Below are 27,626 nucleotides of genomic sequence, written 5' to 3'. Positions count from 1 at the left end.
GTGAGTGAGAAGTTTTACACAGTTCCATTTGGATTCTACTCGGGAACTACAGACAGTAGTAACGGGTTAAACTACCACGAACCGGCCGTCGCCCTGAACAGTATCCAGTTGGGACAAGACAATCAGAACCATGTGTGGTAAGGCGGATAGGGCTACATCTTTTACTGTGCATCATGGAAATGGCAACCTGGATAGCCTAATCAGGAGACAGATTACGCATTATGCATAAACATTACGGTAGGCTAGTCTAGTTTAGGCTACTACTAGTATTGGAATCTGACCTAATTATTATGTATGTTGTTGTAGGCTTTTTTAAACCAGTCTGTTCAGACAGTTTGTGTATGTGCGTCACTGAATGCGGAATGAGGTGTCATTCTTGTAGGCAATTTACATGTCAGTGTAGGGATTTTTTAAAATATATATAAATATAAACCTTGATTAAATGTAAATATAAGTTGTATTACAACTAGTAATAAAAATGGAGGTTATTACAGTGTTCTGCTGCGGTCCTCAGTACCATATATTGGTGGGACTCTGATCCTTCCGCGATAGATTCCATGCATCCTGAATAGGATGTTGAGCTGCTACGTAGCCTATGCTTAAAGATGTAGGTGTCATCCGAGTCGTTGGACTCTAGGCCTATGCACATTTCTGTTGCTGAAATATGATTATGCATTATCATGCAAATGTAGGATTATAACTATTTAAATACTTTTAGTTTAATAGTAATAATAACAATTTTACCCCGAGGTGAGTAATATAAGCAAAGCTTTACAGCAGACACTATATCTAGGTCGACCAGTTTGCTCTTCTCGGCAACTCTTAGAAAAAAAGGTGCTATCTAGAACCTAAAAGGTTTCTTCGGCTGTCCCCATAGGAGAACCCTTTGAAGAAGTATCCCCTTTTCGTTCCAGATATAACTATTTTGGGTTCCAAGGATAACCCTTTCCACAGAAGGTGAGGGTTCTACCTGAAACCAAAAAGGGTTCTACCTAGAACCAGAAAGGGTTCTACCTGAAACCAGAAAGGGTTCTCCTATGGGGACAGCCGAAAAACCCTTTTGGAACTCTTTTTACTAAGAGTGTACCTGGGTGAGGCGAACATTGCGCAATGTGCTCCGCTAAATGGCCACCTTAAACCAACCTCCCTCCATCGCAGCGCGCAGACTGGGAACTTTAATTGCACACATCACACATCACGGACCCCCTTTGAGGCACTCTACAGAGCATAATGTGTTATGTTTTTATCAGAACCCCGGCAATATAGTGCACCAGTGGTTCCTAACCCTTTTCAGTTCCTAGTACCCCTGGTTGGGAACAACTGTAGTACACTGTAATGGTTTGCTCATTGAGACAGGCCCTTTACATCCTATTCAGACAGCACCAAATATTCTGTAAATGCTACCATTATTTCCCCAGTTGGCTAGGGACTAATTCATTGATATACAATTTTTTAAATGATATTATAATTTCATTTCACTTTTATGCTGCCCCAGTTGGCTGGGGCGGCAGGTAGCTTAGTGGTTAAGAGCGTTGTGCCAGTAACCGAAAGGTTGCTGGTTCTAATCCCCGAGCCAACTAGGTGAAAAATCTGTCGATGTGCCCTTGAGCAAGGCACTTAACCCTAATTGCTCTGGATAAGAGCGTCTGCTAAATGACTAAAATGTAATGTCAGTAACCCATCTGCATAGGCCACTGTTTCCAGTATATTATAGAGGATTATATTCCCAAACACAGGAAGAGAGGATTATGAACTACAACAAACAAATGTTGGGTTACTGAGTGACACTTTATCCGTCTCTGTTCTCAACTTCTTACACTACTTTGCTGAGAGTTTTATTCTATATTTGAATAAATACACTGTAAAACATATATAGTACAAGCCTCCTCAACTCATCAACTGTTTGCTGCACCATAGCAACAGAATAGGATTTACACCCTTTGCAAACAGAATATAGGACGTATTGTAACACGACTATGGGAAATGACAGCCCAATCCCTAACTCAACAACCCAGTACCGAATGTACAATCTACAATAGACCTACACACTGCTCATTTCAGTAAAATAACTGATAAAAAGGCTCAAGTTGAATATGAAGATCGAATAACGAAAGGGAGGGTTAAAAAAACAGTGAAAAGACGAGAGCTGATCTGTGTCTATCTCTGTATCTCTGTCTCTGTCTGTCTCTCTGTCTGTCTCTCTCTCTCTCTCTGTCTGTCTATCTCTGTCTCGCTGTCTCTATCTGTCTCTCTGTCTGTCTATCTCTGTATCGCTGTCTCTGTCTGTCTCTCTGTCTGTCTCTCTGTCTGTCTGCCTTTCTGTCTGTCTATCTCTGTCTCGCTGTCTCTGTCTGTCTCTCTGTCTGTCTATCTCTGTCTCGCTGTCTCTGTCTGTCTCTCTGTCTGTCTATCTCTGTCTCGCTGTCTCTGTCTGTCTCTCTGTCTCTCTATCTGTCTCTCTGTCTGTCTATCTCTGTCTCTGTCTGTCTCGCTGTCTGTCTGTCTCGCTGTCTATCTGTCTCTCTGTCTGTCTATCTCTGTCTCGCTGTCTCTGTCTGTCTCTCTATCTCTCTGTCTGTCTCTCTGTCTCTGTCTGTCTCGCTGTCTGTCTGTCTCGCTGTCTATCTGTCTCTCTGTCTCTGTCTGTCTCTCTGTCTGTCTGTCTCTCTGTCTGTCTATCTCTGTCTCGCTGTCTCTGTCTGTCTCTCTGTCTGTCTATCTCTGTCTCGCTGTCTCTGTCTGTCTCTCTGTCTCTCTGTCTGTCTCTCTGTCTGTCTATCTCTGTCTCTGTCTGTCTCGCTGTCTGTCTGTCTCGCTGTCTATCTGTCTCTCTGTCTGTCTATCTCTGTCTCGCTGTCTCTATCTGTCTCTCTCTCTGTCTGTCTATCTCTGTCTCGCTGCCTCTGTCTGTCTCTCTGTCTCTCTGTCTGTCTCTCTGTCTGTCTATCTCTCTCTGTCTCTGTCTGTCTCGCTGTCTGTCTGTCTCGCTGTCTATCTGTCTCTGTCTGTCTATCTGTCTGTCTGTCTGTCTGTGTGTCTGTGTCTGTGTCTGTGACTGTCTCTCTCTCTCTCTCTCTCTCTCTCTCTCTCTCTCTCTCTCTCTCTCTCTCTCTCTCTCTCTCTCTCTCTCTCTCTCTCTCTCTCTCTCTCTCTCTCTCTCTCTCACTTGGCCTCATTGCAGGGATCTTTGCCTACCTCAATTACTGTGTGCCTCGCACCAGAAAGGAGATATTTGAGACGCTGGTGAAGGGACTGCAGAGGCTGGAGTACAGAGGCTATGATTCAGCAGGTAAATAAATAAATAAATATGTTTTATTTTCGCATACACCAGATAGGTGCAGTGAAATGTGTTGTTTTACAGGGTCCGCCATAGTAGTACAGCACCCCTAAAGAAAATTAGGGTTAAGTGCCTTGCTCAAGGGCACATCGACAGATCTTTCACCCTGAACACACACACACACACACACTCTACTAATGTATCCAGTCTTACTGTGTAACTATACAGACAGTGTTATGGCACAACTCAACTATGACTAATCATAGTAAATCACTGTTACATCATAAAACCCAAGGACTACTGATTTCTGCTCTTTGTGCTTCGGGCCGGTTAGACCGTATTGGTGCATGCTCTGTGTGGTCATACTGAAGCTATGGTATCTAATCACTTACAAGGCAGCTGAGTGCTGCCAGTTACTGTCAATTATAGATCATCCTGATGAGTGCATTGTAGATCTAGGTCCAGGAATCAGGGCTATGTTGACAGACAGACAGGACAGGTACGATTAGGTGAGTTGTGCACATCTGATTACATGCTTCATATGAAACTGGGTGTGGGCACTCCATCTAGCTGTAATACCTTATTACTTCCACTATCTGATCTTAGCTACAGCTAGGGGTTGATTTGGGACAGGGCATCGGTCAGCAACGTTCAGATAAGTCTGATGAGTTGAACTTATAACAGAGAAGGTGGTAGTAGTAGAGAGCCCTCATGTGAGGAGAGAATCTGTAGCCTTTAATCCTGTTCTGAGCCTCACCGTACACCAATGATATCTGCCTCACTGGTATTTATTATTGCTTTGACATTCCTCCAATGGCATATTCCAGAGTCCACAGACACGCATGAACACTCCCCCCCCCCCCCCCCCCCCCCCCCCCCCCCATATTTGTTTATCATGGAACACATATGCCCTTTCATGGCCGGTAAAACCCATATGCTGCACACACACACTCATTACCTGTCATTCTATTTGAGCTCGTTAAAATTCACAGGGGTTCCACAGTAATCAGCTGGTTGATATTCACAGGGGTTCCACAATAATCAGCTCTTTGCTCTAAATTAACAACTTAACTCTTCCCTGAATTATCTCAGGGAAGATAATTAAATCACATTAAAAGGTTTTAAATGGATTAGGATTTGGAGTCTTTCAAACAAGCTTTCACATTGTCATGACTACTGTCTCAGTTCTCAAGTTGACCTGATTCATTGATTAGCCTTGCAGCGTACTAGCCAGCTAATATAGACTGCAGTGATGATGATTGGTTTATGGTTGGTATTGGTTTACATTTGCCTCATTAGTTTTTCTGGTTTTTCTGGTTTCAGGCATCGCTGTGGACGGCAACAAGAAGACGACAGCAGAAGACAACAGCAACATTGTTCTCATAAAGAAGAAAGGCAAGGTCAAGGCCCTGGATGAAGAGCTCTACAGTAGGTTCCATGACTACCTGCATCCATCACATTCCTTTTCTCCAGTGTCAGTATTATGTGTTTACAAAGTATTCTATAGTCTGTAGCTCTCTTTCTTCTTGGTAACTCCTGTCTTCTGTCCTTCTGCCTAAGGACCCTTTCAGTTCACTTCCCTCCTTCTTTGCCATAACCAATACCTCTCTAATGAAAGAGGCGACAGTGTAGGGTTATGGTAAGGGTAGCCTCTGCCGAGTCCTCAAGAACCGGATGTTCCGGTTTTCAGGGGAAATGAAAAGAGATTATGTGACGCGACTTCCGTTTTTAGACGTTAACAAGGCGACACCACAGAGTTTCTAAACCTAAGTACTATACTGTCTTTGGCGATACTCCATCTTAACTCCTCGTCCTCATTTACTGGATTGGTTGAATAGTGCAGAAGAGAACCTCCCCAGACAGTTTTTTTCTTCTCGTCAAGACCAGTATATAAGGGGATCTAGTTTTAGGCGTTTCTTTCACACCTACTACGTTAGGTTATGCTAAGGGTTTATGGTAAGACTTCTGAGCTGAATTACACTTCCGTAGTCCTCTGTCAGCTTCACCCTTTATCACAGTGCTTTATAATGTACCTTTATTGACCGATGCAATGTCGCTCCCTTTCATGTTACTGATCAGTCATTGATATATAATATCACATGCTCATGGCATCGATCAGTTCTTGATGTGTCTTGTGAGCAGAGAAAGACGGCATGGATCTGGAGGCGGAGTTGGACACACATTTTGGCATCGCTCACACACGCTGGGCTACCCATGGTGAACCCAGTGCCCTCAACTGTCATCCCCACCGCTCCGACAAGAACAACGGTAACACACACTACACACACTACACACATACGCACACATGCCATACATACATACACCCACCCACTGCTCTGCCACATAGGTTTCTGGAATGGAGGTGAGCTAGCTTTTTTTCTGGTTACTGATTGTCCAGAGATGTCACTGTGTAGTTACCGGTACACCTCACAGACTGTGACCAGCCCACCACCTCTGTGACCAGGCCCTGCCTCCCCTTCACCGTCTCTATTGTAGGGAGGGTCTAGAGGAGCTTGTCTCTTATACAGGGAGGCCTCAGTGAAAGGAGTAATTATACACATCCAGACATAGTACATGAGATACGCCAGACAGACAGAGGACAGACAGACAGACAGACAGAGGCCAGACGGAGTGACAGAGGCCAGACGGACAGACAGAGTCCAGACGGACAGACAGAGGCAGGCCAGACGGACAGAGGCCGGCCGGACGGACAGACGGACAGAGGCCGGCCGGACAGAGGCAGGCCGGACAGAGGCAGGCCAGACAGAGGCAGGCCAGACAGAGGCAGGCCAGACGGCCAGACAGACAGACAGGTTCTACTTGAGTTGACCAAAGCCATGTCCTTCCTCAGGCACACATTATCATATTAAATATGTTTTGGACAGTATCTTCACTGTATTCTCTCTCTGTCTCTCTTTTCCCCAGAGTTTGTAGTCATCCACAATGGCATCATCACCAACTACAAAGAGTTAAAGAAGTACCTGGTAAGTCCTACCCTACCTCTCCAGTCCCCCGTCTGTGTTTCTGTAGTTTCACTCTATTTCAGTATAAATGACTCCACCATAAACTTCAGCCTGTTTTGGGTCACACCCTTGGTTAAGGTCCGAGATATGATCAGAAGTGTTATAGGGTTTCAAACATTCTGTCATGCAAAGCTTTGCCTTTGACAATCTTAGGCCTGGGTCCTTTGTGTAGGGCTTTTTGACTGTTGCACTATTCTATACAAATGCAAGTGAATTGAAATGGAATTGACAAAGTGGCAATGGGCAATGTTTGCTTTAGGCAGAAGTCATACATAGGCTATGTAGAAATCCTACAACGTATTTGTTCAGTTACCCTCTATATTGTGGACTTCACAGCGTGAGCAGCGCAAGTGATTTAAATAAGGAAGGGAGTTCGTAAAATCTAAATAGTTTTCAATATAAACTTTCTATGCCCAAACTCAGAATCACTTGGGCTCTCCAAAAATAATATGGTTGCTGTGATAGAACATTTATTTTGATTGGCGATTCTCTCTCTTGCCTCGATTTTAACGCACACCCCTTTCAAGTCCCACTTTCTCATAGTCGTGTAATTCACTCAGAATTTGAATTGATTGTGATGTCACTCAGGTTAGGCCTAGATAGACCTCTACTGGTATTACTAGTTACCACTCCTTATTAATGTGGTATAGAATGTTGTTACCCATCCCATTGCAACTACACTGAGTATAAAAAACATTAAGAACTCTTTCCATGATATCCAATCCAATCAAATCAAATTGTATTTGTCACATGCGCTGAATACAACAGGTGAATACAACCTTACAGTGAAATGCTTACTTACAAACCCTTAACCAACAATGCAGTTTTAAGAAAAATAAGTGTTAAGTAAAAAATATAAATAACAAATAATGAAAGAGCAGCAGTAAAATAACAGTAGCGAGGCTATATACAGGGGGTACCGACACAGAGTCAATGTGCAGGGGTACAGGTTAGTCGAGGTAATTGAGGTAATGTGTACATGTAGTTAGAGTTAAAGTGACTATGCATAGATAATAAACAGAGAGTAGCAGCATTGTAAAAGAGAGGGTGGGGACAATGCAAATAGTCCACTTAACCCTACCCATGCCCATGCCAAATCTTTACCAGGTGAAAGCTATGATCCCTTATTGATGTCACTTACAATAAAACATCAACCTGCGAAAGTTGCTGGGAAAGTAGCGCTGTTTCTGCCCCAGCCATGACTGTACTATACATGCTGTAAACTACAAAGGGAGAAGCCAAATTCTGAACCATGCCCTTCTTAAGGAAGTACTTTGATGTTGTTTACCCCGTTCTTTTCCCCCATTTGACCATATCTCAGCTATTACCAATGTTATCAGTAATTATTAGCAATTAATTTATCATAAGCAGTTGATATGCTATGACAGTTAGTCAATATGGTATGTACTAATTCATTTTGTATCTGTGTTCTGTCTCACTGGTTTCTTGTGGCAGGTGAAGTCTCAATATATACTAAAATACACTGAGTATACAAAACAGCTCTTTCCATGACATAGACTGACCAAGTGAATCCGGGTGAAAGCTATGATCCCTTATTTATGTAACTTGTTAAATCCACTTCAATCAGTGTAGATGAAGGGGAGGAGACCGGTTAAAGAAGGATTTTTAAGCCTTGAGACAATTGAGACATGGATTGTGTATGTGTGCCATTCAGAGGATGAATGGGCAAGACAAAATATTTAAGTGCCTTTGAACGGGGTATGGTAGTAGGTGCCAGTTGCACCGGTTTGTGTCAAGAACTCCAACGCTGCTGGGTTTTTCACGCTCAACAGAAGAGTTGTGATGCTAGAGGAGTTGTGATGCTAGAGGAGTTTTGATGCTAGAGGAGTTGTGATGCTAGAGGAGTTGTGATGCTAGAGGAGTTGTGATGCTAGAGGAGTTGTTATGCTAGAGGAGTTGTTATGCTAGAGGAGTTGTGATGCTAGAGGAGTTGTTATGCTAGAGGAGTTGTGATGCTAGAGGAGTTGTGATGCTAGAGGAGTTGTTATGCTAGAGGAGTTGTTATGCTAGAGGAGTTGTTATGCTAGAGGAGTTGTGATGCTAGAGGAGTTGTGATGCTAGAGGAGTTGTTATGCTAGAGGAGTTGTTATGCTAGAGGAGTTGTGATGCTAGAGGAGTTGTTATGCTAGAGGAGTTGTTATGCTAGAGGAGTTGTTATGCTAGAGGAGTTGTTATGCTAGCTAAAGGAACATCTGGGAGTGCTGCTTCAGTAAGCTTGTAACATTCATTCTGATCCCCACCCTCTTTCAGAACTCCAAGGGCTACGAGTTTGAGTCAGAGACGGACACAGAGGTCATCCCTAAACTGATAAAATATGTTTACGACAACCGTGAGAGAGACGACTTGTCCTTCTCTACGCTGGTGGAGAGGGTCATTCAACAGCTGGTGAGTACTGGGACACCTCAACACTGTACCAATATGTTATTACTATGGTACTACTAAGTAAGGTACTTCTGTTACTACTACTGCTACTACTACTATTATTAATACTACTGCTACTACTACTATTACTACTACTATTACTACTGCTGCTACTACTACTGCTGCTACTACTACAACTACTACTGCTATTACTACTACTACTACTATTACTACTAAACAAAACAATTAATTGCTTGACAAAATAACAATAACCCCCTTAGATTCCATCTGGCGCTATGATGAATGCCAGTTTTAAAACAGCATTGTAAGATGGGGATGTTTTTAACAACAGCAGAGCAACAATCTCCCCCAGTTCCTCTCGATGATGTCATCATACCATACCCCTGTCCCGTAGTTCTATGTCAAAGAGGGGGTCATTGAGTCCAATCTGGCCTAAAATTTGACCCCCTCCCATCTTTCTCTGTTCAGCCCAGTATGACGTTACTTCACTTTCCATCCCATTAATAGTGTTACATCATCGCCAAAACAGTCATCATGGTAACCGCCCTAACAACATATTTAGTGACATCACATCTGTATCTGGAGACCAGGAGCGAGACAGACTAACTTACTTTTTCACCAACTAGATTGTCCAGTCATTTTCTCTCTCTTTCTCTCTGTCTCGCTCAGTTCTTAACACACTCTTTTGTGTTTAATGTTGTTGAGTTTTGTCTTATTGGAGCCCGTCCCAGCTCATGCCCATCTCCCCTCTCCCTGGCTCATCTCAGCCCCATCTCCCCTCTCCCTGGCTCATCTCAGCCCCATCTCCCCTCTCCCTGGCTCATCTCAGCCCCATCTCCCCTCTCCCTGGCTCATCTCAGCCCCATCTCCCCTCTCCCTGGCTCATCTCAGCCCCATCTCCCCTCTCCCTGGCTCATCTCAGCCCCATCTCCCCTCTCCCTGGCTCATCTCAGCCCCATCTCCCCTCTCCCTGGCTCATCTCAGCCCCATCTCCCCTCTCCCTGGCTCATCTCAGCCCCATCTCCCCTCTCCCTGGCTCATCTCAGCCCCATCTCCCCTCTCCCTGGCTCATCTCAGCCCCATCTCCCCTCTCCCTGGCTCATCTCAGCCCCATCTCCCCTCTCCCTGGCTCATCTCAGCCCCATCTCCCCTCTCCCTGGCTCATCTCAGCCCCATCTCCCCTCTCCCTGGCTCATCTCAGCCCCATCTCCCCTCTCCCTGGCTCATCTCAGCCCCATCTCCCCTCTCCCTGGCTCATCTCAGCCCCATCTCCCCTCTCCCTGGCTCATCTCAGCCCCATCTCCCCTCTCCCTGGCTCATCTCAGCCCCATCTCCCCTCTCCCTGGCTCCCTGTAAAAGCTCAGAGTAGCTTACAGCTTCACAGGGTTTGGGCTAATAGAAACCAGACCAGAGCACACCCCTTACAGTCTAAAGACCACTGCCTCCCATCTCTTTCTCCTCCTCATCCTCCTCCATCTCCCTCTCCCCCTCCTCTCCCCTCTCTCCGCCGTCTCCCTCTCCTCTCCCCTCTCTCCTCCGTCTCCCTCTCCCCTCTCCCTCTTCTCTCCCCTCTCTCCTCCATCTCCTTCTCCCCACTCCTCCCACTCCTTTCCCCTCTATCTCCCCCCGCTGGTTTTATACAATAAGGGTCTTATTCCCCCTTAGCTTCCCTAAACATCCCCCATCCCTCCCTCCCTCACACCCCCACTACTACACAGATTAAAATACTATCCAAAAACAGACAGGGAATTTTTATGTTGCTTTTTAAGCTCGCTGTCTGTCTGTTCGACTTCTACATTTTCCTCCCATGTATTTAGTCTTTTTACAATTCCTTCTCATCTTCATCCTTCTTCTCCTCTGGCATCATCTTCATCATCATCATCATGGACGCTAACATATTCTCTCCTCTTTGGCATCCTGTTTTAGGAGGGGGCCTTCGCTCTGGTGTTCAAAAGCCATCATTTCCCCGGAGAAGCTGTAGCCACCAGGTCAGTATCCACGTCCACTCACCCACACGTCTCGGTCTGTCTGACTAACGTATGAACACATGATAGAAAAAATGATCAAGACCCATTGGCATTGACTCATCGTCTATTGCCATAATAAATCAATAAAACCTGACTATATATAGCCATATATTGATCTTCAGATTGTGTGTCTCTACCTACGTCTATTCCATCTATTCCATGGGTCACGTATGATGACTGGAAGTTGGAACAGTCAGGGTTTACAGGAAAGGGGTGGACGTGTGTGTGAGCGGTTAAGAGCGTTGGGCCAGTAACCGAAAGGTCGGTGGTTTGAATCCCCGAGCCAACTAGGTGAAAAATCTGTCCTTGATGTGCCCTTGAGCAAGGCACTTAATGCTAATTGCTCCTGTAATATGCTCTGGATAAGAGCATCTGCTAAATGACTGAAATGTAAATGTTAGTTTGTGTGCCTCATGCATACTTGTGTGTGTGGTACTGTATAGAGAAGCAGTGTGACTTTGAGACCCAGACAGGGGGAGAAAGAGAGGAGTGTGGTCCAGGTTCAGTCACTCCTTACAGGGCCTCTCTAAGGCTGGCTGCTGGCCTCCTGCCTGGCTCTACTCTACTCTCTGTGACTCATTAAAGGAAGGCTCTGCTCTGTTTCCTCTTGCTTCTCAGGGAAAAACCCTGGCCAGCACCTATCACACTCAATCACCTCTGATCTCTTGATTTCTCTCTTGATTTCTTCAATTATTTCTCTCTGTTTCCTTGTTGGTAGACTGAGGGAAAGAGGGTGAGGCGAGGGCTGTTGTTGACCTATGGTTTATAGTACACAGTAAAGAGGATGGTTGGTTGGTGCTGTTGCCAGCAGACTAATATACTGGCCAGGGTTCAGTTAGTCCACCTGTTGTTGCTCCACCTGGATACAGTGGGTTTGACTAAATAATACAACTCTCTCTCCCTTTCTCTCTGTCTCTCTGTCTCTGTCTCTCTGTCTCTTTCTCTCTGATAGTTACCTGCTGTTTTTAGCTTAGCCTAGTCTTGGGAGTCAGAGACTGAGCTGTTAGGTGTGTCTCCCAGGGTAGAGAGAGAAATGGAGGGATGGAAGTGATTAAGTAGTGATGCTAGCCCCTGCTCCCTCTCTTTTTGGCAGAACTATCAGCCCTCCAGCAAGGCTCGCCTGAGAATCTCTCTCTCTCTCTCTCTCTCTCTCTCTCTCTCTCTCTCTCTCTCTCTCTCTCTCTCTCTCTCTCTCTCTCTCTCTCTCTCTCTCTCTCTCTCTCTCTCTCTCTCTCTCTCTCTCTCTCTCTCTCTCTCTCTCTCTCTCTCTCTCTCTCTCTCTCTCTCTCTCGATGAATAATGTATAGTGCTATTTCTTCTGTTGTTTTTTTATGACCATTTTCATTCTTTAATTTAACTTAGTCCTGCATGTTGAAGCTTGGAGCCTAAGACTTTCACTGTACCCTGCAATCACACCTGCAACCCTGTACATGTGACTATTACAGTTTTTCTCGATTGCTAAGACACATTTCTTTCTCTTAACTGTGAACACAAAACCCAATTTTCAAGCTACATTCACAAAACCTCAGACTCTTCTTGCAAAACCAAACTTTCACCTCAAAACAGTTCAATCTGTGCTCAAAACTGAACTATGTTGTGAAATCGTGCCCCGAGTCAATCAAAATTAAAAAACACTACTGAACAGTCACTAAACACTACGTAGAAAAATAGAAAACACAATGCTCAGGACATGAAGCTGGAGAAATAAATGTTTATTGTTCACTGTAGGCTAAATGCATGTTGCAAAACAAAAAAACAAAACAGAAATCTTGTGCATTTACATGTAGCACTTGTAAAAACAAACAGAAATCTTATGCGTTTGCCACTTGTGTACAGTAAGCCCATGTAAAAAGAATGTACAAAAATATAAAAATAAGTGCATTACTCAGCCACAGCATCATGTCTCCGTACTGGGTCAGGCCACAGGACTTCATCCACATCACAGGCCACATTTTGTCTGGCCAGGCAACGGGGGAAAAAACCCCTGGCATGCCGTATCCAGGCTTGGCATGCCTCCACACCTATGTCACCACAGGCAAGTCCCATGGCTTGCAGGAGATTTACCCTGGTGTAAGGTTGGCGTTCATATACCTTCCACCGCCATGAGGAGAAGAATTCCTCAATGGGGTTTAGGAAAGGGGAGTACGGTGGAAGGCAAAGATTGATAAAACCTTGGTTCATATTGTACCACTCTCTAACCTGGAGGGCTCTGTGAAAACTCACATTGTCCCAAACAACAACATAGATGGGATGCTCATCCTGCTGCCCTAACAAAGCATCTCGCATGTGATTGATGAAAATGAGGAGCTGGTGAGTGTTGTAGGGCCCCAGGTTGGCATGATGGTGGACAACCCCATGATTGCTGATGGCAGCACATAATGTGACATTGCCACCACGCTGCCCAGGAACACCAATCACATTACGGCCTCTCCTTCTCCTTTTGGTGAGATTAAACCCAGCTTCATCCATGTAGATGTATTGATGGGGTCTTTCCATTGCATCCAGTTGAAAAACCCTCTGTAGAAATAGATATAGTTTTGTAAGTGATACGGAAAAAGTGATTTAGGCCACTACAGTAAATCACTACTTAGAGTAATCAACATTGAATGTGTCTGGATATATGCCAACCTGTACATACTGGAATCTTTGCTCTTTGACTCTGTCTGAGTTGCGATCAAAGGGCACTCTGTATAGCTGTTTCATGCGCAGTCTGTTGCGCTTGAGGACACGATCAACAGTAGAGAGGCTGACACTGTTGATACCCTCAAAATTGTAATGGTCCTCAATGATCTTCTGCTGAATTTCGCTCAGTTTAATGGCATTGTTCTCACGGACCATATCAACAATTAGGGTCTCTTGGTGTGGGGAGAACATACCTGTCCTCCCACCCCCATGTGGCAGTCTTTCAATTCTACAAAAAGAGAACATGGAGTTACAAAAAATATACATGGAATACTAGGCCTACAAACAGTTAGACCAACCCTCCATTACAATACTACAGTACATTGGTACAGTGATGTACTGAAACATATATTTACTTACAGTATACTGTGGTACAGTATATAGTATGTCATACAGTAATTGCTGTCAACATTTACATACTGTACTATAATGTCAAAAAAAGGTAATTACCTGTTCTCTTCTCTAAATCTTCGGATTATGGTGGACACAGTGAATCTACTGATGTTTGGTTGTACCCTTTGTCCAGCCTCCCTCATGCTCATACCATGGACAAGAACATGGTCAATCACAGTAGCTCTGATTTCATCAGATATTACTGTTCTTTGTCTTCGCTGACCACCTCGACCACCTCGACCACCTCGACCTCCTCTCACACGAACTCTTCCTCTCAGATTTCTATCCATTGTAGGGCCTCACAAACCAGTGCTCTCTGAACTGGCTTACTGTATATGTTCCCTCACATCATTAGCCACAAGTGTGATCAATTTTGAGTTGTTGTGTTCAAGTGGTGACACCTGTGCTCTAATTGTGTTTGACTTTTGTCACCTGTGCTCACCATTATGCAGCACGGGTGCATCACAATGAAAATGTGTTGGCAAGTTATGTCTAAACAGGTGAAAAGTGCTTATGGTTTTGCCAAAAGAGTGATTGATTCAATCAGTGGGTTCAGGCAACTGAGCATTTGGTTCAGACAATAGGGTTTAGTGTTTTAGCAATTGAGAAAAACTGTAAACACTGTACCCTGCAATCACACCTGCAACCCTGTACATGTGACTATTAAACACTGTACCCTGCAATCACACCTGCAACCCTGTACATGTGACTATTAAGCGCTGTACCCTGCAACCCTGTACATGTGACTTAAACACTGTGAATCTGAAAAAGAACAGCACAGCAGCCTGCCTTTCTGCCTGACGTCACTCTGCCCCAGCTTACAGCTCCCAGCCCCACATACAGGGCTGACAGAGAAGAGAGGGATGCAGTAAACAGAGGGAAAGAAAATAGTGTAATTGAGAAACGTTGCTGTTTTCTTTGAGCCTCAGGTGGGTATTACCCCAGCCAGGTGTAAGCTGTCAAGCACTACAATGCTACATACATAGGTGTAATTGAGATGTAGATATTTATCAGGTGCTTTGTGTACAGTACACTCCGTCATAGGTCCTACTTGATCTATATGCAGGTTAGGTTTGCCAAGCCATCTCTCCTCACCAGTTATGGACACTTACATCTACACCTGCATCAGCCAATCAGAGAAGCACACATGGCGTACTGGAGACAGAATGCATGGCTGATGAGCTAGAAACATGAGCAGGAACTGACGCAACCACCTGTAGGGGAGAGGGTGGACAAGGAGCAAGAACGTGCTAGAAAAGATCAGAGACATAGATTAAAGGAAGGAGGGAGGGAGGGAGGGAGGGAGGGAGAGAGGGATGGAGGGAGGGAGGGAGGGAGGCTGGCAAAGAGAAAGTAAGAGATAGTATGACGAGAGAGAGACACACAGGGGAGAAAAAGGAGAGAGAGAGCGAGGAGTGCTCCAGGTACTTCATTATTGTGTAGTGAACAATGGGAGTCATTCAAAGGTAACACTCGGGAGAAAGAGTTCAGCTGAGGTGTGGAGACCAATCCCAGCTCATATTCCCCTGCTGAGGGAAATATTACAGTCACAAGAAATGTATTAAGACATTACACTGTGTGTGCGCACGTGTGTGTGTAAGTGTGTGTTTGTGTTCTCTCACACAGATAGAAATCTAACCATTTCTCCCCTTCTACCCCCTCTGTCTTTCTCAATCTCTTTCCCATTCATCCCCATCCCTCTATCCATCCCCCCTTTCTCTCTCTCCTTCAGGAGAGGAAGTCCTCTGCTCATTGGTGTGCGGAGCAAGTATGAGCTGTCTGCAGAGCACATCCCAATCCAGTACAACAGTGGTGAGCTCTGTTCCTCTCTCTCAACCCTCCTCTCTGTCTGACATTCTCACTTTACAGTGTTCTTAAACCTCTGTCTGCCCACTGTTCTCACAGAAACCTGACTGGGTTAGTTAACGCATCTCAACACGTTCTGGAACATAATATTCATGGACCGATCTCTGACTTGAGATACGAGTGCATAACTCGAACAAACGCATAAATCATGCATTGATATTAATGAGGTTTGCATGAAAAGTGAAGTTATGTCTGTATCTCAAGTCATGATTCAGGTAAATAGGAGTAAACCCATGAATAACAAACTAACCAACCTAATCATTCAATTAACTAACTGTGTCCTAACCCGAACAGTAGCAGTACTTACTGTGAGCAGTATCTGTGTCCTGACCCTAACAGTAGCAGTACTTACCATCTGGTCCAGACTAATGATAACCCTCTTGTGTGTGATAACATGTAATCATCTAAGACTAACCCTAACCCTGTCCTATCCGTAGCGCCGTACTACTCTGTCCTGAGGGACTGTGCAGTCACCCCAGTGTTTACAGCACGACAGGGGGCTGCTGAGCCCGTAGGTGCGCTAACTACCCAATACACACGTGGGTGTTGTGGGTTTTGACCTCTGATTGGACGTTAAGATTGAACCACCTCATAAGAGTTGCATGACTAACAACAATCAGATTCTCTTTAATCAGACAAATGTCTCCAATGATTCGAATGTTAAATGATTGTCTACTAGTGCAAAGATTATGCAGAATCACAAAAATGATGGTTGAGAAATGAGACTCTTGCTTCTTGTGGAAATGCTGCCAATACTGTGTTGAACCTCTATGGGTTATTATAGGTTAACATCATGATCACACTCAGTGGAAAGTAGTGTCAGGTTAATAACATAACATTGCAATATAACATTCTGACTCTAAAGTTCCCTTTCTTCTAATGAATAGGGTGCTGAATCCTCATCCAGTAACTATTACTTATAAACAATGAGTAGGATAGCACTCTCCAAATGATAGATTTCAAAGATGTATCTTGACATGTGTGTCATAATAAATCTGCTCCTTACCTACTCATTGGCCAGTTAATAACAGTTGGTTATGTTCTCTCTGTGTGCGTCAACTATCTAGAGAACACCCTGTAGATTTATTCACTGTCTTCACCCTGCTATATGTTTACTTAGCTAAGCTCCGATTTATTAGTGATGTATCCTGCTGGAAACATTTTGTGGGGCGGGTCCGAAGTCTGAGGCCCAATGAAAGGAACGAGGAAGAGTAGGAGGTTAATGGGGTGCATCTCAACGCTATAAAGTGGCTTCCTCCTCTATGCTCCTTTCCCTCATCTCCGCTCATCTAAAAACACAGGATAGGTGAAAGCAACATAGTGGATGGAAATGTGTTTTCACCTGTCGCGTGCAGATGAAGGAAAGAAACAAGGAGACAAGGAGATGTCACTTATCGCTATCAGGGACTAATACTCCTGTAACTGTGACAAAGGGCAAAGGTCACTGTGTGTGAGTCACCTCATAAATACCATGTGACAAATCAATACAGATTGCAAATTGAACCTTCACCTCCACCTGGTGAAGCAATGTAACCATATGATTAGCATGTTTATTGATGGTCAAAGGACCCTTGACTCCTCTCTGTTGTCTGTCAATCACGATCATGAACTCTAATCCCACCTGTCTTGTTTTGGTTGAAATCATTGGGTTGTTGATTCAATCCCTCTCTGTTTATTATTCACTGTTCACACTTGCAATCTTTAGTTTGCAGCACTTTACTTGAACCCTCCACCTTGAAGGCTAAGTAGCCACCATCATGATCATGACATACAGTATAAGCAGTTATAAGCATGTCACAAGCAGTCACTAGTTAATGACAACTGACTTAAAACAGTCTAGGTGAAAGTTCAAGTAAAGCAGGAAGTGTTGATTTCCCTGACCCAGTCTGAACCATGACCCCTAACCCCTGCCCTCTAACCCCTGCCCTCTGTCCTGTAGATCTGTTCAAGGAGGGGGTCCAGGAGAAAAACAGCCACAACCGGCCAGACAACTCCACTGCTGTGAATTCAGCTGGAGACGGCAAGGCTGTGGAGTACTACTTTGCCTCTGACGCCAGGTGAGCTGAAAGCCCTAGGTGTGTGTGTGTGTGTGTGTGCATGCATGCTTGTGTTTTTGTGCTTGTCTCATGCTCCCTCCTCTTCCTCCTCCTCCTTCTTCTGTCCCTGCCCAGTGCCATCATAGAGCACACCAACAAGGTGATCTACCTGGAGGATGATGACATAGTAGCAGTGGTCGGGGGCAAGTTGTCCCTCCATAGGCTGAACAGCCTGGCAGGGGAGGATTCAGTCCGGGCCATCCAGACCCTCCAGATGGAACTACAGGAGATTATGAAAGGTCAGAGGTTAGAGATCCTAGTGCTCATTGCCATGGCAACCTAGGAGTTTACTAGGAGTAGGATAGAGTGTCCCAGGCCCTACACACTAATGTAAGGTCCGTTTTGTGCCAGGTTAGGATTTGAGGAGGTTAGGCAAAGCCTCATTCTAGATCTGTGTGCCTAAGGGTAACAAAAAACTGGAGTGGTCAATACCAATACACCTTCCCATTCACACAGCGGTCATATACCTGGAGCTGGTCAATACCAATACACCTTCCCATTCAAACAGAGGTCATATACCTGGAACTGGTCAATACCAATACACCTTCCCATTCACACAGAGGTCATATGCCTGGAGCTGGTCAATACCAATACACCTTCCCATTCACACAGCGGTCATATGCCTGGAGCTGGTCAATACCAATACACCTTCCCATTCACACAGCGGTCATATGCCTGGAGCTGGTCAATACCAATACACCTTCCCATTCACACAGAGGTCATATACCTGGAGCTGGTCAATACCAATACACCTTCCCATTCACACAGCGGTCATATGCCTGGAGCTGGTCAATACCAATACACCTTCCCATTCACACAGCGGTCATATGCCTGGAGTGGTCAATACCAATACAGCTTCCCATTCACACAGAGGTCAAAGATAAGGTCTCGTGTCATACCTGAGAAATGTAGTCTGATTTACAGAGAGACAGGCCCATGGCCAACCATACTTTACTGCTGTCTATAGCTCTAAGAAAAGTAGAACAAGATCTCCCCCTGTTGGTGTTGAGGAGTACCTACACCATTGAGCTGTAAGACTGAAACACAGTCATCATGTTCCGTGTCCCTCCTCTCTCTCTCTCTCTTTCTTTCTGTGCAGGTAACTTTGAGGCATTTATGCAAAAGGAGATCTTTGAGCAGCCAGAGTCTGTCTTCAACACAATGAGGGGGCGGATCTGTTTTGACACCAACAAAGGTAGCTTACCATTGTGATGTCATATTCTGATTGATGTCACTCCATGTTGTTCCAGGATGCTGATGGTACGTTGCCATAACCTCAATCAATATTAGCACAGCAACTCACGGAGGCAAGCATAGGTTATTAACAGTTACTACATGGATGTATAGAGTGATTCCTCAGGAAACCCAGACAAAAAAAAGACTAGTGTTAAAGTATTGCCCATTTTATACAGAGAAATTGACATAGTAGACAATGTGACCAATTACAGCCCTCCTTTTACTTGTATCATTGTACATCCTGCAAATCACCAGCAGAGGGCGACCATTTTGAATCCATTTTCACATTCACTCTGTTGGTAATGCTTACAAATTGAATCATAACTCTAAAAGTAGCAGAGATCACACTCTGGAACTTTAATATGCTTGTTTCTCTCCTGGACTTAGTTTGTGTTGTCAAAGTAGTGTAACGTAAAGAAGTCCATAGTTACCCCTCTTACCTCCTTGGACTAAATATGAATCCTGATGGTCTCTCCTCTCCTGTCCTGTCTTGTTCTCAGTGATCCTGGGAGGGCTGAAGGACCACCTGAAGGAGATCAAACGCTGCAGACGTCTCATCGTGATTGGCTGTGGAACGAGCTTCCACGCTGCTGTGGCTGTAAGTGAACCAACTAGAAGTGTGATTGAGGAAGAGGAGGAGAAAGAAAAGATGATGATGATGATGACCATTGTGATTATGATAAGGATGAGTCTCTCGCTCTCTCTCTCTCTCTCTCTCTCTCTCTCTCTCTCTCTCTCTCTCTCTCCCTCTCCCTCTCCCTCTCCCTCTCCCTCTCTCTCCCCCTCCCTCCCTCTCCCCAGACCAGACAGATTCTGGAGGAGCTGACAGAGCTTCCTGTCATGGTGGAACTGGCTAGCGACTTCCTGGACCGCAACACGCCCGTCTTCAGAGACGACGTCTGCTTCTACATCAGCCAATCAGGTAATTCCTCAGAGCGATTAATCTGCTATACATTTTTGTGTTGTTGGTGTTTCATAAAACTCTCTATCTGGTGGAGACTGGATGTTCTAATAGAGAGAAATCTCTCTCTGGTGGAGACTGGATGTTCTAATAGAGATAGCTATCTCTCTGGTGGAGACTGGATGTTCTAATGGAGAGAACTCTCTCTCTCTGGTGGAGACTGGATGTTCTAATAGAGAGAACTATATCTGGTGGAGACTGAATGTTCTAATAGAGAGAGAACTCTCTCTCTCTGGTGGAGACTGGATGTTCTAATAGAGAGAACTCTCTCTCTCTGGTGGAGACTGGATGTTCTAATAGAGAGAACTATATCTGGTGGAGACTGAATGTTCTAATAGAGAGAGAACTCTCTCTCTCTGGTGGAGACTGGATGTTCTAATAGAGAGAACTCTCTCTCTCTGGTGGAGACTGGATGTTCTAATAGAGAGAACTATCTCTCTGGTGGAGACTGAATGTTCTAATAGAGAGAACTCTCTCTCTGGTGGAGACTGAATGTTCTAATAGAAAGAACTCTCTGGTGGAGACTGGATGTTCTAATAGAGAGAGAACTCTCTCTGGTGGAGACTGAATGTTCTAATAGAGAGAACTCTCTCTGGTGGAGACTGGATGTTCTAATAGAGAGAGAACTCTCTCTCTGGTGGAGACTGGATGTTCTAATAGAGAGAAGGCTAGTATGGATACTGTGGATAATCTGTTGAGTAAGGGAGAATTCTAGTGTGTTTTGCTTGTATTAATGATAACATGCCTTGGTTATCTCCCTCCTTCCCCCCTCAGGTGAGACAGCAGACACCCTGATGGCTCTGAGGTACTGTAAGGATAGAGGAGCTCTGACGGTGGGGGTCACCAACACAGTGGGCTCCTCCATCTCCAGAGACACAGACTGCGGGGTGCACATCAACGCCGGCCCAGAGATCGGGGTGGCAAGCACCAAGGCCTACACCAGCCAGTTTGTGGCTCTCATCATGTTTGGTCTGATGATGAGTGAGGACAGGATCTCCCTGCAGCCGAGGAGGCTGGAGATCATCAACGGACTCAGGATACTCCCAGGTGAGTTCCTATATTAAAGCCATATACATTGCTTAAAAAAATTAAGGGAACACTAAAATAACACATCCTAGATCTGAATGAATGAAATAATCGTATTAAATACTTTTTTCTTTACATAGTTGAATGTGCTGACAACAAAATCACACAGAAATTATCAATGGAAATCAAATTTATCAACCCAAGGAGGTCTGGATTTGGAGTCACACTCAAAATTAATGTGGAAAACCACACTACAGGCTGATCCAACTTTGATGTAATGTCCTTAAAACAAGTCAAAATGAGGCTCAGTAGTGTGTGTGGCCTCCACGTGCCTGTATGACCTCCCTACAACGCCTGAGCATGCTCCTGATGAGGTGGCGGATGGTCTCCTGAGGGATCTCCTCCCAGACCTGGACTAAAGCATCCGCCAACTCCTGGAAAGTCTGTGGTGCAACATGGCGTTGGTGGATGGAGCGAGACATGATGTCCCAGATGTGCTCAATTGGATTCAGGTCTGGGGAACGGGCGGGCCAGTCCATAGCATCAATGCCTTCCTCTTGCAGGAACTGCTGACACACTCCAGCCACATGAGGTCTAGCATTGTCTTGCATTAGGAGGAACCCAGGGCCAACCGCACCAGCATATGGTCTTCACAAGGGGTCTGAGGATCTCATCTCGGTACCTAATGGCAGTCAGGCTACCTCTGGCGAGCACATGGAGGGCTGTGCGGCCCCCCAAAGAAATGCCACCCCACACCATGACTGACCCACCGCCAAACCGGTCATGCTGGAGGATGTTGCAGGCAGCAGAACGTTCTCCACGGCGTCTCCAGACTCTGTCACGTCTGTCACATGTGCTCAGTGTGAACCTGCTTTCATCTGTGAAGAGCACAGGGCGCCAGTGGCGAATTTGCCAATCTTGGTGTTCTCTGGCAAATGCCAAACGTCCTGCACGGTGTTGGGCTGTAAGCACAACCCCCACCAGTGGACGTCGGGCCCTCATACCACCCTCATGGAGTCTGTTTCTGACCGTTTGAGCAGACACATGCACATTTGTGGCCTGCTGGAGGTCATTTTGCAGGGCTCTGGCAGTGCTCCTCCTGCTCCTCCTTGCACAAAGGCGGAGGTAGCGGTCCTGCTGCTGGGTTGTTGCCCTCCTACGGCCTCCTCCACGTCTCCTGATGTGCTGGCCTGTCTCCTGGTAGCGCCTCCATGCTCTGGACACTACGCTGACAGACACAGCAAACCTTCTTGCCACAGCTCGCATTGATGTGCAATCCTGGATGAGCTGCACTACCTGAGCCACTTGTGTGGGTTGTAGACTCTGTCTCATGCTACCACTAGAGTGAAAGCACCGCCGGCATTCAAAAGTGACCAAAACATCAGCCAGGAAGCATAGGAACTGAGAAGTGGTCTGTGGTCACCACCTGCAGAACCACTCCTTTATTGGGGGTGTCTTGCTAATTGCCTATAATTTCCACCTGTTGTCTATTCCATTTGCACAACAGCATGTGAAATGTATTGTCAATCAGTGTTGCCTCCTAAGTGGACATTTTGATTTCACAGAAGTGTGATTGACTTGGAGTTACATTGTGTTGTTTAAGTGTTCCCTTTATTTTTTGGAGCAGTGTAGAATGACACATTACACACCATAAACCAGCTCACTGAAACAAAACTGCAGGTATAACCATCACACACTATAACCAATAGAGTACTACCAGGTGTTACAAAATGGACTGAGTGAACAAAATAGATGAATAAGAGTGAACCAAACCCTCTGTCCCCCTCTCCCTCCTCCTTTCTCTCTCTCTCTCCCTCGCACTCTCTCTCTCTCCACTTCCTCTCAGACATGATCAAGAAGGTTCTGACTCTGGATAAGAAGATCAAGTCAATAGCAGATGAGCTGTATCAGCAGAAGTCTCTGCTGGTCATGGGACGAGGCTTCAACTATGCCACCTGTCTGGAGGGGGCGCTGGTGAGGACAGATCTAGGATCAGCTTACCCACCCCAAATCCTGACCCTAAACCATTATAGGAAACATGCTAAACTGACCTTAAATCAGTTTCTAGGGGCAATGTTTTGCTTTTTCTCCTATTTTTCAGTCCTTTATATATCATTAAACATATCTCTCTATGTATTCACGTTCTGGTTTATCTATATTAATTATAGACTGTTGATTATGTTATATAACTGATTGATTCTTCCCAAACAGAAAATCAAGGAAATCACGTACATGCATTCAGAGGGCATCCTGGCTGGGGAGCTGAAGCACGGCCCCCTGGCTCTGATTGATAAGCACATGCCGGTCATCATGATCATCATGAGAGACGCCTGCTACACCAAGTGTCAGAACGCACTGCAGCAAGTCACAGCCAGATCGGTATGTCACATTCTTCACTCACATAGACACAACTAAATACCCACCTCATATACACACCCACATCTAAACTGGCTCACGCACAGTACACAGACAAAAAGAATAATACACAGCCTCACTATGAAAAGATTTGAATAATGTATGAAAATGAATTGATCGATTTACTTCTGTAAACCACTCTTTCTTTCTCTCCTTCCCGTTCAGGGGCGGCCGATTATCCTGTGTTGCCAGGATGACCCGGAGGTGTCTAAGAATGCGTATAAGACCATCGAGCTGCCTCACACAGTGGACTGTCTCCAGGGCATCCTCAGTGTCATCCCCCTGCAGCTCCTGTCTTTCCACCTGGCCGTGCTACGAGGATACGACGTGAGTCTACCACTACCTTATCTTACTGCTCTTTCCTTATGGACTTCTACTGTACCTTGCATTTCATTCCCTACTATTGACTATTTTATTTTTTCAATTTCATTACAACAAGTATCAAAATCAACAGTTACAAGTGCACACCAAATCAACTACCCATACACCAGTGGCGGTCGGTGCCGTTTAAGATGAGGGAGGACGTTTATTTTTTTAATGAGCATGGCTTTATTTCTATTACAGCATATTGGATGACTGTCATTCATATTCCATTCACCCAGCTCAATGTAATATCGATAGGTTTAGGCTACTACATGAATTCTCCCTATACCCATCATGAGGTTGCTACAACCTAGCCTATGAATGAAAGTTGACAATGTAGGTGCACAGGTCGAGAGAAATTTGAGTAATCAAGGTGACAGACAGTGACACATTCAAAACCGCCTTGCACACACTTGCCTGCATCTAGCTGATCTAGGGTGTAATCAATTAGTCCAACAGTTGCAAACGAGAGTTTCTATTGGACAAATTATGTATGTTTATCCCCGTTTCATTCCGTTTGCTTCTGTTTAAGAAACGTTTTTCAACATGATCGGCGGAATGAATACACCCCTGATCACACACAAACACAGTTCACTTTCATAGCAGCCACATACAAACAGCATGAGCCCTTTGATGGTTGGATAATTACATCTACGCGCTCTCCTCCTCTCACCTTTCCCCTTCGCTTGTGGACTTCAGTGCACAACACATCAGCTGTCTGTGACCAGGCGAAAAACCTTTCCAAGCCAAACCTTCATATCATAACCGCTAACCGCTACACACAGCCTACATCTTTGTCACCATATTAGCTAACGTCAAGTCAATATAGCTACTAGAACTAACACATTAGTAAACCCGCTACAATCATGCAGTACAGTGTACAGTAAGCAAGCAGTTTAGCAGATACACCGGCGGGCCCCAGTGGTAATAAATTCATACAAATAAAGGCTTACCTTGACTTGGAAGAGTTACAGTGTTGGATAGCCATAGCCAGCTAGCTAACATAGCATCCCTTCTCTGTTTGAGTAGGCTAAACTAGCTAGCCTCATTCAGTAGCTAAGTGAAAGTGAAAAAAATATTAAATATAGCTCTCTTTCTCTTGCTTCTCCTTCATTTTTAAATAACTGCATTTGTTCAAAACTGTTCAACTGTTGTCTTTCTCTCTCTTTGAGTCATCTACTCACCATATTGTATAAACTGCAGTGCTAGCTAGCTGTAGCTTATGCTTTCAGTACTAGACTCATTTTCTTGTCCTTTGATTGGGTGGACAACATGTCAGTTCATGCTGCAAGAGGATGCCCTGCGGAAGTTGTCATAATTACTGTATAAGTCTATGGAAGGTGGTGAGAACCATGAGCATCCTAGGTTTTGTATTGAAGTCAATGTACCCAGAGGAGGACAGAAGCTAGCTGTCCTCCGGCTACACTATGGTGCTACCCTACAGAGTGCTGTTGAGGCTACTGTAGACCTTCATTGCAAAACAGTGTGTTTTAATCAATTATTTGGTGCGTGAATATAACTTTTGTAATGTATTTTTATAAGGAGCCTACACTGCCATACACCTATGCTGTATGTGTATCTAGTCTTGTCTCCTTTACTCATCAGTATTGGTCTTGTTTAATGGCTGACTCTCTCTCCTCTGGTTGCAGGTGGACTGTCCCAGGAACCTGGCCAAGTCTGTCACTGTGGAGTAAAGACAGACAGACAGGAGGCAGTAGAGACCATAACACTGCTCTGCCTTTGCTCAAGAGAGATACTGAGTGGAGGCTTACACATCAATGTGCAATTGTGTGTGTGTGTGTGTGTGTGTGTGTGTGTGTGTGTGTGTGTGTGTGTGTGTGTGTGTGTGTGTGTGTGTGTGTGTGTGTGTGTGTGTCAGTATATGTGTGAATAGAGGGACATGTGCGTGACATTGTTATAGCAGAGAAATGTGATGTCCTACCATCACACTGTTGAGGCGGTGCCATTTACCTTTTGGGCACATCTCACGAGTTTTTGACCATCTGTCCAATCAGCAGCATAATCACCAATAATGTTTCCAAAGCAAGAGACTTTCACTATACACTACTGTACTGTGCCTTGTACCCAGTTGGTGCCTTGTCCACAAACAGTTGAGCCAAAAATACAAAATGTAGGAATAATGCATTGACTTGGTGGATTGAAGTGCTTACAACTGTGCAATATGGGAAAAAGTGCATTGTGAATGTTTATGATAATATTCTCTTCATGTTTAATGGGCTCTCTGTCCTGTGGGACATCTTGGGAAGTGTAGTCTATTCCATAGCATTCCGTTATTCAGTAGTGCCTATTGAGCCCCACAGTGGAAGTGTCATAATTCCCATAAAACATAGCGGTCAAACAGGGAAATGGTTCCAATCGTTTTTCCACCATTCATTTTTCCCATAGGGAATTTTAGAAACACTTAAAATAAGGGCTGTGTTTCATGTAGGCTTATCCTGTCGTGGCTATATGATTACCATGTAAATCTCTCTTGGATAAGGTGACTTTTATCAATATAGTCAGCTCTATTTACTCTCAGATTTGAAAATGCTAATTAGCATTCAAGTATACTACAAATCCATGCAAGCTCCTGCATGTCATCTCTAGCTGACACCATTGCTAACAGGTATTGTGAAAGAGCACAGTTAGAACGATATGGCATATAGAAGGAAACCAGATGGACATCATGAAAATGATCGGAGAGGTTGAGGATAGAGGAAGTTCAGGAGTAAAAACAAACAAAATAGAATTATTGTAAAATTGACTGTGTCCATAAAATTTATATAGTATGTATAAGCTGGAAGTAGAGGCCTAAGCGTTGTTGTTCACTAGTTTACTCCAATTAGGGAAGGGGTGGTGGGGTTGGAAAGTAATAAAGGGAAATATATTTTTTTAAAGGATATGTACTGTATGTGTGTGTGTATATATATATATATATATATATATATATATATATATATATATATATATATATATATATATATATATATATATATATGCGAGAGAGAAAAAAAAACATGGGGGATTGGAAGCGATACAGACAATTACATTGATGGAAGTTACAATCTATCTGATATATTAAAGCTGATCTACCCCCAATAATAAAAAAGAATAAATTAAAAAATAAAAACTGGTATTGTGTCAATAAAAAAATTGCACAAGACAGTTCACAGAATTGTCAATTTAAAGAAATGTTGCCAATTTTATTAATTACTAAATTTAGCTAACATTAGATAGTTAATCCAGAGATTCTTACATCCCCTATGGGAAAAATGAATGGTGGAAAAACGATTGGAACCATTTCTTTGTTTGACCAATAGGTTTTATGGGTATTATGACTCATACTGTGGTACTCTATAGCTAGCACATTGTAAGGAACTACTCCGGAAACGCGTTGTAGGCTATTTAAAAGTAACACTTATGGTGTTATGATGTAGACACGTTGCTTTGATGTACTGTATACAGACTGTATTCATTGTGCCTTGTAGTCCTTTTGAATCCCTCTGAGTGAATCTAATATGGTTTTACTCATGAGGGGATTACTGTTAATCTACACTCCAGTCTGTTGAAAAGGGCTGGATGATACTGCTACTGTTTAGTCTCTCAAACCACCATACAAATTCTACTTCATTTAATTCACTACCCTTTCATGAATTATGATTCTGTGTTGTCGTTGTGTGGCAGTCGTCATCATCATCATCATCATCTTATTCTATTGTCTGTCATGCAGCATTGTGAGGGACATCTGTCAACATTCTCTGAAGATTGTCTGGGGTTCATCTCCCATAATGCCAGTCTTGACCTAACTATTGCTTTCGTGAGGCACTACCTTGATATCTCATTGGAAGAGTAATATGC

The 27,626-nt window shown here is 44.3% G+C and overlaps 1 protein-coding gene across 1 annotated transcript; it reads left to right on the top strand.

Annotated features, from left to right (window-relative positions):
* Window positions 1–16: 16 nt before the first annotated feature.
* On the top strand, window positions 17–26,652 carry LOC311104721 (glutamine--fructose-6-phosphate aminotransferase [isomerizing] 2-like). Its single transcript, XM_084146609.1, has 18 exons — window positions 17–137; window positions 3,182–3,289; window positions 4,601–4,705; window positions 5,420–5,545; window positions 6,203–6,261; window positions 8,572–8,706; window positions 10,630–10,691; window positions 15,538–15,617; window positions 17,611–17,728; window positions 17,843–18,006; window positions 18,867–18,962; window positions 19,504–19,601; window positions 19,805–19,925; window positions 20,739–21,011; window positions 22,837–22,964; window positions 23,202–23,369; window positions 23,571–23,732; window positions 25,418–26,652. The coding sequence occupies exons 1-18, from the start codon at window positions 131–133 to the stop codon at window positions 25,460–25,462; spliced, it is 2,055 nt and encodes a 684-aa protein (XP_084002735.1). The 5' UTR covers window positions 17–130; the 3' UTR covers window positions 25,463–26,652.
* Window positions 26,653–27,626: the final 974 nt, after the last annotated feature.

Source organism: Coregonus lavaretus (genome assembly GCF_964263955.1).
Source record: "Coregonus lavaretus genome assembly, chromosome: 29".
In the NCBI taxonomy this organism is placed as follows: domain Eukaryota; kingdom Metazoa; phylum Chordata; class Actinopteri; order Salmoniformes; family Salmonidae; genus Coregonus; species Coregonus lavaretus.
Note: the sequence above shows the minus strand (reverse complement) of the source record. Positions and strands in the feature narration are given on the sequence as shown.